The following is a 13,044-nucleotide window of genomic DNA, read 5'->3' as shown; positions in this document are numbered from 1 at the left end:
TACTTCTTGTTCATTAGACCTTGCAGCCGAGTATTCATTGAAGTCTTCTTCTGCCCATTTTACCTTGCATACAACTTACCTCATGAAGACATTTTGAGATTCAACATGGCCTGCACAGAGACCTAGGCCCAGATTTATGAAAAGTGGCACTGCACCCAGTGCAGTGCCACTTTTCTTGCACCCCTTAGCGCCCCCTAATGCCACCATGTGTGGGCCATATTTAAAATACGGCACACCATGGAGGAAGTCAGGGGGACTAGTATCATAATTGTTTATGCTAGTTTGGTGATTTGCAAAGCACCCAGAGGCCCAGTGAACACAATGGGAGCCTCTTTTTAACACCTGCACTTAGCAGGGGTTAACAAATGCCGATAAAAATTACACCCCCCCAGCACCAGAACATCCCTCTTACATACATTATGCCTGGTGGAGTCATAATGTGGCCCAAGGGTTTACAAAGTGGCGCAATGCCAGCATTGTAAATATGGGGCAACTTTTTTGCCCTTTCATGTCAAAATGGCATAAAAAAAATTATGCTAATGTGGCATTGGAATGGCGCTAGGCCACCATAAATCTGGGCCTTCATCTCAGAGAAACACATGAGGCTCACACATTAGTCACTGTATGGACTGAACTCGAACCCAATCGAAACATTTTATTAGGCCTGCAGCATCAAGGATTGTGTCACATGTGCCAACTAACACAGCTCTTGGTGTGGGACCATTCTTTCATGGTTTCTAGGTGAATTTGCCATGACTTCACTGCAATCAAATACCCTGTGATCTCTCGCTATCACCTTGAGTCTCATTTTTTTCTCAAACCCATACGTACTTTTTTCTTTCTATCAGTCAGTCCTAATTGAGGCAGACTGCTGAGCTCATCACATTTCTAAAGACCCTGAAGGGACATCTATTGTTTCTTTATTTCAGCGTTTGATTCCTTGAGGGTCTTGAATGTTACATAACAACTATAGGTGGCAAACAATAACAATGGTGGTGGACTGTGAATAGGAGAGGCAGCCAAGATTGTTTCAGTGACCCAACTTCAGAGTTCGAACCTGCTCCTGTTGTTCTTTTGGCTACATAACACTGCTTCTGTTTTTTATATGTGGTGTGGTATGTAAATTATTCTGCAAGACATGTTGCTGCCAGTTCTTTAAAATATACATAAAGTGGGTTTGACTACACCCAGAAGAGTGTTACTCTCTTGCGTCATGCTACTAACTACTTGGGGGCTCATTTACAAGACCCTGTGGCGCAAGGCAGCGCAGCAAGTGACCTTGCTACGCTGCCCTGCCCCACAGTGAAAGGGCAGAAATGTGCTGTATCTACAAGATACTGTGCAATTCTGTCCTCTTCCCCCTGCACTGGCACACCCTAGACTGCCTAGCGCCGACGCAGGCACCCTTGCACCATGGTGCGAAGATGCCTGTGTCACAGACAGGATTGTTTTGTGAAGGAAATAACACCTTTCAGTCCCCAAAAAATCCATTAAGGTTTTTCCTCTTTTTATGTGTGCTGCAGAATACAGCAAATATAGAAAGAGGAAAAACAAGGAGAAATAAAGATATTTCTCCTTGTTGCACCTCCCCTGGGGAGGCGTAAGATTTTGACACATTCCCAGATTTACAGATTCGTGTATATCTGGGAATGCGTCAAAAGCCATGGGTGTTGCATGGGAAAACCCACCACAACCTCTGTGGAAGGCCCCCCTGACTCGGTGTAAGATAAACCATATCTACAAGGCCATGAAAAGCCACACAAAGTGGCTTTGTGTGGCCTTGTAGATATGGGCCTGCACCATGCGCCGTCGGTGTGTCACAAAAAGTGACGCACCGACAACGTGCAGGGCTTGTCATTAAGCACAATGGTCTACCATTCCATCAACTGAAAAGAACACTTAATCATCATGCTATGTCATGGTTGATGTTGTATCACGCATATACATTCTATAAGGAAAGAAATCATGTTTGGTACTTTTTCCCAGCATTCCCAAACTGATAAAGGTAATAGTGTAGGCTTTAATGAGCGTGCAACGCTTGTAAACATGTTTTGTGAATGTCAGTGGTTAGATGCATTGCCACATTATGCCAGAGCCATTTCCTGTGCCAGTGCCTGTTTTATGGAGCACCCATTTCCCTATCCCAAGTACCTTCACTTCATGTCTGTTCTAAAAATAGATAGTGGCCTTTCAGCTTTCACTGCCAGTGATTGATGCAGAGCTTGTACTCACAGTGAAGTGCAGGGGCCAACTGATTGACAGAGGGAAGAGCTAACCCCTGCTTACCCCCTTGGTAGCTTGGCAGAGCAGTAGGCTTAACTTCAGAGGGCTAGGTATAAAGTATTTGTACCTACACACAGAGTAACTTAACGAAAACACTACAAAATGACACAACAGGAAATATTTATCAAAACAAAACAAGACCAAAACAACAAAAATCCACCATACATAAGTCATGTTATGAATTTTTAAAGATTAAATCCAAAAATAGCGCTTAGAAACAAAAAATGCTTCGATGAGGTGTTAACACGTCGTCGTGACGGAGTCGTTCCCAACAATCCGACACCAGCGGTGCCAGGCACGGAGTCACGCGGACCCCCAGGTACAGTACCTTTGGTGAAGAGTGAAAACAAGACGATGCGCGAAGTCGGGGATCGCAGCGTCTGTGCGAAACCTTGAATCCGTGCACTTCGAGCAGCATCGGTCACAACGTGGTGTGGCGACTTCCACACAGTTGCGGACTTCGGCAGGGCTGCAGCGGTGTCGGGTCTGCGAAGGTCGTCGCGTTCCAGCGAAGATCACGGAGTCGGTTGCAGGCGGCGTCACCGGATTCAGCAGCGGCATCGGTCTGAAGTCGTCTGAAGTCGATTTACTTGAATTTTCACCAGTTTTTCCTTTCAAGGGCCCAGGGACTGGTTAGGGCACCACTTGTCAGGGCAGGAGTCTCTCCAGAGACTCTAGGTGCCGGCAGAGAGAAGTCTTTGCTGTCCCTCCCTGAGACTTCAAACAACAGGAGGCAAGCTCTAAATCAAGCCCTTGGAGATTTCTTCTCAAGATGGAAGGCCCACAAAGTCCAGTCTTTGCCCTCTTACTCTGGCAGAAGCAGCAACTGCAGGATAGCTTCACAAAGAACAGTCACAGACAGGGCAGCTCTTCTTCCTCAGCTCTTCTCCAGGCAGAGGTTCTTCTTGTTTCCAGAAGTTTTCCAAAGTCTGTGATTTTGGGTGCCCTTCTTATACTCAATTTGTCCTTTGAAGTAGGCCTACTTCAAAGTAAAGTCTCTTTTGAATGTGAAATCCTGCCTCGCCCAGGCCATGCTCCAGACACTCACCAGGGGGTTGGAGGCTGCATTATCTGAGGATAGGCACAGCCCTTTCAGGTGTAAGTGGCCACTCCTCCCCTCCCTCCTAGCACAGATGGTACACCAGGAAATGTAGACTACACCCCAGCTCCCTTTGTGTCACTGTCTAGTGTGAGGTGCAACCAGCCCAACTGTCAAACTGACCCAGATGACAGTGAATCCACAAACAGGCAGAGTCACAGAAATGGTATAAGCAAGAAAAGGCTCACTTTCTAAAAGTGTCATTTTCAAACACACAATCTTAAAATCAACTTTACTAAAAGATGTATGTTTAAATTGTGAGCTCAGAGACCTCAAACTCCACATGTCTATCCGCTCCCAAAAGGAATCTACACTTTAATCAGATTTAAAGGTTACCCCCATGTTAACCTGTGAGAGGGACAGTCCTTGCAACAGTGAATTTTTTTTTTAGCAATATTTCACTGTCATGACATATAAAACACATTACTATGGGGGTGATTCTAACCCCGGCGGTCTTAGACCGCCGGGGCCAGGGTCGGCGGGAGCACCGCCGACAGACCGGCGGTGCCCCGCAGGGCATTCTGACCGCGGCGCTTTGGCCGCGGTCAGTGCAGGAAAACCGGCGGTCTCCCGCCGGTTTTCCGCTGCCCCTTGGAATCCTCCAAGGCGGCGCAGCTTGCTGCGCCGCCGAGGGGATTCCGACCCCCCCTACCGCCATCCAGTTCCCAGCGGTCCGCCCGCCGGGAACCGGATGGCGGTAGGGGGGGTCGCGGGGCCCCTGGGGGCCCCTGCAGTGCCCATGCCACTGGCATGGGCACTGCAGGGGCCCCCGTAAGAGGGCCCCTAAATGTATTTCACTGTCTGCTGCGCAGACAGTGAAATACGCGACGGGTGCAACTGCACCCGTCGCACAGCTTCCACTCCGCCGGCTCGATTCCGAGCCGGCTTCATCGTGGAAGCCTCTTTCCTGCTGGGCTGGCGGACGGCCTGAAGGCGGCCGCCCGCCAGCCCAGCGGGAATGTCAGAATTACCGCTGCGGTCTTTCGACCGCGGAACGGTAACCTGACGGCGGGACTTTGGTGGGCGGCCTCCGCCGCCCGCCAAGGTCAGGATGAGGGCCAATATGTCCTACCTTAACCATACACTGCACTGTGCCCTTGGGGATACATAGGGCCTACCTTAGGGGTTTCTTACTTGTAAGAAAGGAGAAGGTTAAAGCCTGGCAAGTGGGTACACTTGCCAAGTCGAATTTACAGTTAAAACTGCACGCACAGACACTGCAGTGGCAGGTCTGAGACATGATTACAGAGCTACTCATGTGGGTGGCACACCCAGTGCTGCAGGCCCACTAGTAGCATTTGATTTACAGGCCCTGGCACCTCTAGTACACTTTACTAGGGACTTACTAGTAAATCAAACATGCCAATCATGGATAAACCAATCAACAATACAATTTACACAGAGAGCATATGCACTTTAGCACTGGTTAGCAGCGGAAAAGTGCTCAGAGTTCAAAATCCAACAGGTCAGAAAAAAAAATAGGAGGCAGGAGGCAAAAAGATTGGGGATGACCCTGCATAAGCAAAAAAGTCCAACATGACCCCCTACCAGTCTAAAGCCCTGGGAGAACAATCAATACCTTGATGCGCTTTCCTGATTGAGGCGATAGAAAAATGACCCAGGTCCACAACAGCAGGGGCAATTTCCAGTTCTACGCCTTCCTGACTCCAGTTGGATCCCTCTGTCTATACTCTCAGGGCTCACTAAGCTAACCCATGGGGAACCCTTCTCCACATCTGCAGATACCATCTGTGCAGCACCTTAATTTACTTTGCTCACAGATGTATCTCAATGGAGAGATAGTACCACCAGGGCCAAGACAGTGGTGTTGCCCACTCCACCCCCAGGGTGTGGCTCTCATTCCCCCCCCAGGGGCATCTCTGTCCACCAGAACAGCAAGCCACAGTGACCTCTGACAACTGTCAGGGATGAGAGCCCGACCTCAGGCCTCTCCAACCATGGGACTGTACAGAGTGGGGGGTGGAAGCCCCAGGTGTCTGGCACCCTTTGACCACTCTCTCTTCCACCAGGTCAGGGATGACATCCTGACCCTGGCCCTCCCCTCTGGGGCTCTGTACCCTCCCGGCAGGAGTGGCACCCCCAGAGTCCAAAATTGTCAGGGTGCTTGTAGAAGCAGTCCTGCACAATTCTCCCACCAGTGCAGGGATGTTCACCTGCAACTGGTCCTCCCACCTGGGGTCTGTACCTTCAGGTTGGATTAGGGCCAGGGATGAGGATTCCCTCCTCCTGCCCTCCCTTCTGGGGTCCCACCCCCCAACTAGGAGAGCCCCCCCCCAGAAGACAACATGGTAGGGATACAGTTAGCAGTAGCCCCTTCCTCCAGGTCAGGATGGACACCCTTAACCTGGCCCTCCAGTCCAGGTTCTGTACCCACAGATTGGACCACCGCCTGGCAACCCAGGACTTCCTGGGGGGCATACCTACCCCCGCCAGGTCAGAGTTTACCCTCTGAACCTGGTCATCCAACCCAGAGTAACCATCCTGCGGTTGAACCACTGCCTGGCGCACCAGGACTTCCTTGGGAGCACACCTACCCCAATCAGGTCAGAGTTTACCCCCTGAACCTGATCATTCAACCCAGTGTCACCACCCTGCAGTTGAACCATTGCCTGACACACCAGGACTTCGAGGGGGGCACACTTACCCCCCTCAAGGGAAACACCATCCCCAAGGGCCACACAAGAGTCTGGCTGGCACAGGTCTCCTGACCTCTGCCCATCTGACAGAGTCTGAATTCCCCCCAACCCAGAAATGGTCTCACCAAGGTCATTCCTGGGGAGCTCTGCTCTCAAAGCTGACCCAAGACCCTCCAGGTTCTCCACTGGGGTCTGCAACCCCCTCTCAACCCTCTGCCTGGACTTCTGCACCCTCTCGCTAGGAGTGGTTCTGCCAGACACCAGAACTGGTGGGATGCTGGCTATAGCCACCCCTCCAAGTTCTCCTAACACTGTGGGGTCTCCCTCAACAGATGGCCCTATGGTACAGGCTAGGCTCCCCTCCTGGTGTTCCTTCATGGAACCCTCCAGGACCTGGGTCCGGATATCTGGCACCTTGGGCCTCAACCCATCCCCATTCCCTCTCCTCTGAGACTGGGAATGGGGTCCCTCACCCATCCAACTACACGGGACCTACCTGGGACACTACAATCCTTCCGTACCTAACCTGTTTGGGACATATCTAGACCACTCCTCTCAGGAGCACCCCCAAATGCATCTTCAGACTTTCTGGTACTCACCCAGGAGTCTGCCTCCAGTGTAAGCTCCCTGGGGTCATAGAACTCACACTCCACCTGGTGTTGGCGTAACTCTGGAAAATAAGGACTAGACATATGCTCTCTAGCAATTACATCACTCAGCCCCTCACATGAATTAACCAAAGTTCCCTTCACCCAATCATCTAGTGACTCTGCTTTGAAAAAGCACCCTATATCACCCTCCTGAGACTGGTGAGACAGTACCTGACTGTCACTGACACTCAACCCACACTCTTCTGGGATGTCTTCACACTCCATAACCAGGATTTCTACCTGGGGGAACCCCTCTCCCTGTCACTCTCATCTAGAGTCAGTAGAGTGTCCCTCCCATCACTAGGAATATGACTCCCTATGCCAATTCCCCAATCCACCTCAGGGACCCTGTGCACCACTGGAGCTACCTCATACCCCTGAACCTCCGGATGTGTGTGAAATCCCTCCTTCAAGTAGGGCACCACGTCTCTGGGCATGTGCACTTCTTCAGCAGCACTGGATATAAAATTCCTGCTGCCACCATTCCAGCTGAACTCAGTCCTCATGACTTCCAGCTCTTTCAGTTTTAGCTCATAAGCCAAAATCATCTTTTTTACTTCTAAGGCCATCCTCATTTTCTCCAACTCCCTCTGGTGCTGTCAGAGTCACCAGATCTTCGGGGTCTGTGCACGTTCTCAACATGTCCACCACTGAACAGCTCCAAGACTCTGATAGATAAATCACAGAGACTGAGAGAGTTCAAGAGGGGAAGAGGGGATTAGGAAGGAATCGGCTGGGAAGGAGACCTGTAGTAAGAAAAAGGTTAGAACACACAATATGAAAATTATATCTCCTGAAATCAATACTAAACAATGATTCTAAGTCTAGTCACTCTGAAAACATGAACAATCTGAAATTTAAGTTTAAAATGACTAAGTTTCAAGATGGCTGGATACCTGTAGGGGAATCAAGATGAATTAAACGAAAACTTTCTTATTTAAGTACTTTCCTTTACATGAGAATCAGATAAAACATTCTGACTAAATTTTAAACTAGTCATCTAAAACCTGTTTTGAGAATATATACTAGGACCATACAATATTGCATCTAGAAACTATGCCTTCTGTGTATTCTTAAAATGTTTCAACACAATTGCAAAATTACAGATATATATATATATATATATATATATATATATATATATATACACACATATATATATATATAGTTAAAAACCATTAAAAGGATTGTGCACCATGAATAACTCAGTATGGATTCAGGAAACAAATCACATAACTTGTCAACTCAAACATTACATAATAAATATATTAAAATAAGAGCATACAATAAAACAACATGAATTAAACTTGAGGAAAGAATCGTGTGTCTTGTCAATTCCAGTGTTACCATGTAAAACACCAAGAAATGGTAACATGCAATAAATATCAAAGTCAAATCCTCATTAATTGAATTGTGTGTCTTGCCGATTCGTAAAACACGATATAAATGTCAAGGATTAACAACTCACAATAAATAACAAGATAAAAGTACAATGAAATACACCGAGCTTGGTTTGCCGAATCTTAAGCCACCATGTAATTGTCAAGAAATGGTAGCGGGTAAGAAACAACTAAGTTGAATGTTCATGAAATGAGTTGCGCGTCTTGCCAACTTGTAAAATATAATGTAAATGTCAAGAAATATCAGCGCGCAATGGACAACAATGTCCAAACACCAGAAAACGAATTGTGCGTCGTGCCGATTCTAAAACCACCACGTAATTGTCAAGAAATGACAGCGCGTAATGAATAATGAAATCAAAACCTTTAAGAAATAACTTGCGCGTCCTGTCTATTTGCAAACCATAATAAAACTGTCAAAAATGGCAGCGCGCAAGTAATCTATTATTCTTTTAAGGATTAAAACCAGAAATATGAAAAGTTTCAATAACGGTGTTGGGAAATACGCAAACACCGTCTTACCGCCTGAAACAAAGATCACCAAATGAATGATGAAGGCAGAAGACTGGAAAATCCAAATAGGCTGCCGGGACAGGAGCTCAGGAAGAAGCTGCTGCTCTGCACCGGGACCTCTGAATAGTGAGCACTGGGAGTTGGGCTGGCTCTCTTTATATAGAGTCTTGGCCCAGCCTAGAGCCACGCCCAGGCATGTTGCAGGGAAAGTCTCTGTAAGGCCCTGGAAAGGGGCCACACCCTAACACACTCTGAAAACCTGCAGTAATACATTGCAAAGGAACAGTATTTGTAAACATATAAAAAATAAGTTTTTAGGATTGAACTCTGCAATGCAAAAGGTTAAAACAAAACATATCAGCACAATGCATAAATCACGTTGTTTTGAGAGTGCTGGGTTTTTGCATTTTTGTCGCCAATAGAGCGCGTACTGCTCTGGTGTTGATAGGTGCCCCATCTCTGCCTGCCTGTCCTGCAATTCTTCAGGAGTCAGACCCTTAGATGAGACGCTGCTACCTATCCTGGAGACCCGCCCCCCAGGTGTAACAGGTACCTCCACTACACCACTGTGTAGACTCTGCACTTCCTCATCCTCTGTGTGCCCCCCAACCTCCTTGACTGTCACCCAGGCCCTCAGTGCCTTTTGCAGCTCCCCCTTCCTGGCAGAGCTCTAAACGGGACAGGCAAGATCTTTACAGAACTATTTCAGTTGAGCAACTGAGTACCTCTTCAGTTTCGCTAATTCAAACACAGCTCCAGCTGTTGAGTCTTCAGATTGAGACATGATGGCAACAAGTGCAAAGTTCCAAAACCAACAAAGAGGTCACCAAAAGAAAGAAAAAAAAATCACTAGACAAGTAGTATGTGGTCACATGGTGGTCTGAACTCAAGCAGTAGTGTATACTTAATTACTGTATGTCAAGTACAAATCCAAATCCAAATCCCAACCGCTGATCACCAATGTTAGAAATTGGGTCTTTGGTTGGCAGTCAGGTTAACCCCTGTTCAAGCAAGGACCCTCACTCTAGTCAGGCTAAAAGAGAATCACTCTCAGCTAACCCCTGCTTACCCCCTTGGTAGCTTGGCAGAGCAGTAGGCTTAACTTCAGAGTGCTAGGTGTAAAGTATTTGTACCAACACACACAGTAACTTAATGAAAACACTAAAAATGACACAACACAAGTTTAGAAAAATAGGAAATACTTATCTAAACAAAACAAGACCAAAACAACAAAAATCCACCATACACAACTCAAGTTACGAATTTCTAAAGATTAAATCCAAAAATAGCACTTAGAACCACAAAATGCTTCAATGAGGTGTTAACACGGCATTGTGACAGAGTTATTCCCAATAATCTGAAACCAGCGGTGCCGGCCATGGAGTCACATGGACCCCCAGGTACAGTACCTTTGGTGAAGAGTGAAAACAAGCCAATGCGCAAAGTCGGGGATCGTGGCGTCTGTGCGAAACGTTGAATCCACGCACTTCGAGCGCTATCAGTCACGACGTGGTGTGGTGACTTCCACAGAGTCGTGGACTTCGGCAGAGCTGCAGCGGTGTCGGGCCTGCGAAGGTCGTCGCGTTCCAGCGAAGATCACGGAGTCGGTTGCAGGCGGTGTCACCGGATTCAGCAGTGGCGTCGGTCCGGAGTCGTCTGAAGTCAATTTACTTGAATTTTCACCAGCTTTTCCTTTCAAGGGCCCAGGGACTGGATAGGGCACCACTTGTCAGGGCAGGAGTCTCTCCAGGGACTCCAGGCGCTGGCAGAGAGAAGTCTTTGCTGTCCCTGTGACTTCAAACAACAGGAGGCAAGCTCTAAATCAAGCCCTTGGAGATTTCTTCTCAAGATGAAAGGCACACGAAGTCCAGTCTTTTCCCTCTTACTCTGGCTAAAATCAGCAACTGCAGGATAGCCCCACAAAACACAGTCACGGGCACTGTAGCTCTTCTTCCTCAGCTCTTCAGCTCTTCTCCAGGCAGAGGAGCCTCTTGTTTCCAGAAGTGTTCTAAAGTCTGTGGTTTTGGGTGCCCTTCTTATACCCAATTTCTCCCTTGAAGTAGGCCTACTTCAAAGTAAAGTCTCTTTTGAATGTGAAATCCTGCCTTTCCCAGTCCAGGCCCCAGACACTCACCAGGGGGATGGTGACCACTCCTCCCCTCCCTCCTAGCACAGATGGCTCATCAGGAAATGCAGACTACACCCCAGCTCCCTTTGTGTCACTGTCTAGTATGAGATGCAACCAGCCCAGCTGTCAAACTGACCCAGACAGGGATTCCACAAACAGGCAGAGTCACAGAAATGGTTTAAGCAAGAAAATACTCACTTTCTAAAAGTGGCATTTTCAAACACACAATCTCAAAATCAACTTTACTAAAAGATGTATTTTTAAATTGTGAGCTCAGAGACCCCGAACTCCAGATGTTCATCTGCTCCCAAAGGGAATCTACACTTTAATCAGATTTAAAGGTAGCCACCATGTTAACCTTTGAGAGGGACAGGCCTTGCAACAGTGAAAAACGAATTTAGCAATATTTCACTGTCAAGACATATAAAACACATTACTATATGTCCTACTTTAACCATACACGGCACCCTGCACTTGGGGATACCTAGGGCCTACCTTAGGGGTGTCTTACTTGTAAGAAAAGGGAAGGTTTAGGCCTGGCAAGTGGGTACACTTGCCAAGGCGAATTCACAGTTAAAACTGAACACACAGACACTGGAGTGGCAGGTCTGAGACATGATTACAGAGCTACTCCTATGGGTGGCACAACCAGTGCTGCAGGCCCACTAGTAGCATTTGATTTACAGGCCCTGGCACCTCTAGTGCACTCTACTAGGGACTTACTAGTAAATTAAATATGCCAATCATGGATAAACCAATCAACACTACAATTTACACAGAGAGCATATGCACTTTAGCACTGGTTAGCAGTGGTAAAGTGCTCAGAGTTCAAAATCCAACAGAAACAGGTCAGAAAAAGAAATAGGAGGCAGGAAGCAAAAAGATTGGGGATGACCCTGCATAAGCAAAAAAGTCCAACAGGGTTGATGTGCCCACTCATTGAAAATGTGTATTTTTGTACGGTGTATCACATATGGGGTAGCTAAAAGACCACATACTACTGCCATGTTCAGATATTGTGAAATTACAGTTGTGGGAGAGGTTGCCATGAGAATTCCAGCTCAAGGGTTAATTTAACACTTTATCCTGTTTGGGGGTTAAAGTCCTTGAAAACATCAGTTGATCCAATTTTTGTAGAAGTTAACCATGGCGCAGGAAATCCTGGTCCCAATAATATAAATTACATGGTAACATTACAGAAAGTGGCCATATTGGTCACTCCCATGGTCAGGCGAGTAGCTAAGTAGTAAAGAATCAGAAAAAAGCAGCTAGCTAGCACCTCAGATGCGTCTTTTTGTCTGTGCAATTATGCATGACTGATTGGTTTATAATTGAAATTTAATTTCAACCTCTGTTTTATTTTCAGCATTCGAACCATCCTAACGTTTTAAAGACAAAGACAAAGACCATGGATGTTGCTGTGGCTGTTTACTTCTTGTTCGACAATATGGAATGTATCATTAATTTTCCCTCACAAGTTGAACATCTCAGTTATATCTTTCTTTCCCTTGGTAGTTTATCTGTGTCCCTTTCTGGAATAAAAGCTATTTAATATGCTGTGGCCAAAGTGTTGCTTCTTGGGCTCTTCTGTAGGTTTTTTTGTTATGACTATCTGCTTAACTTTTGCTACAATGTGATTATTGCACTGTGGCACTTTTAATATTCGGTGCTTTTCGATGTTCTAAGGCCCATATTTATACTTTTTGACGCTAAACTGCGCTAACGCAGTTTAGCGTCAAAAAGTTTTGCGCCGGCTAACGCCATTCTGAAGCGCCATGCGGGCGCCGTATTTATTGAATGGCGTTAGCCGGCGCAAGCAGACCGGCGCTGCCTGGTGTGCGCGAGAAAAACCACGTACACCAGGCAGCGCCGGCGTAGGGGAAAATGGCGCATGGGCGTCTTAAAATGGGGCAAGTCAGGTTACGTCGAAAAAATCATCGTAACCCGACTTGCGCCATTTATTTTCGACGCCCATCCCCCATCAACATGACTCCTATCATTGTAAAGATAGGAGTCATGCCCCCTTGCCCAATGGCCATGCCCAGGGGACTTCTGTCCCCTGGGCATGGTCATTGGGCATAGTGGCATGTAGGGGGGCACAAATCAGGCCCCCCTATGCCAAAAAAAATTATTAAAAAAAAATAAAAAAATACTTACCTGAACTTACCTGAATGTCCCTGGGGTGGGTCCCTCCAGCCTTGGGTGTCCTCCTGGGGTGGGCAAGGGTGGCAGGGGGGGTCCCTGGGGGCAGGGGAGGGCACTCTGGGCTCATTTTGAGCCCACTTGTCCCTTAACGCCATGCCTGACCCAGGCG

General features: G+C 47.3%; 1 protein-coding gene across 2 annotated transcripts in view; it reads left to right on the top strand.

The window, feature by feature from the left end:
* The window catches only part of LOC138289596 (alcohol dehydrogenase 1-like), a 390,086-nt gene extending 377,795 nt beyond the window's left edge, over positions 1 to 12,291 (top strand). For both annotated transcript variants that reach the window (XR_011202551.1, XM_069230186.1), the window contains one exon: positions 12,097 to 12,291. Coding sequence is in view for 1 of the 2 variants with exons in the window: in XM_069230186.1 (XP_069086287.1) it covers positions 12,097 to 12,121 (25 nt within the window). In the remaining variant the exon portion in view is untranslated. The remainder of the gene's footprint in view (positions 1 to 12,096) is intronic.
* Positions 12,292 to 13,044: the final 753 nt, after the last annotated feature.

Source organism: Pleurodeles waltl, chromosome 1_1 (assembly GCF_031143425.1).
Source record: "Pleurodeles waltl isolate 20211129_DDA chromosome 1_1, aPleWal1.hap1.20221129, whole genome shotgun sequence".
Lineage (NCBI taxonomy): Eukaryota > Metazoa > Chordata > Amphibia > Caudata > Salamandridae > Pleurodeles > Pleurodeles waltl.
This window is presented reverse-complemented; position numbering and strand designations above follow the sequence as displayed.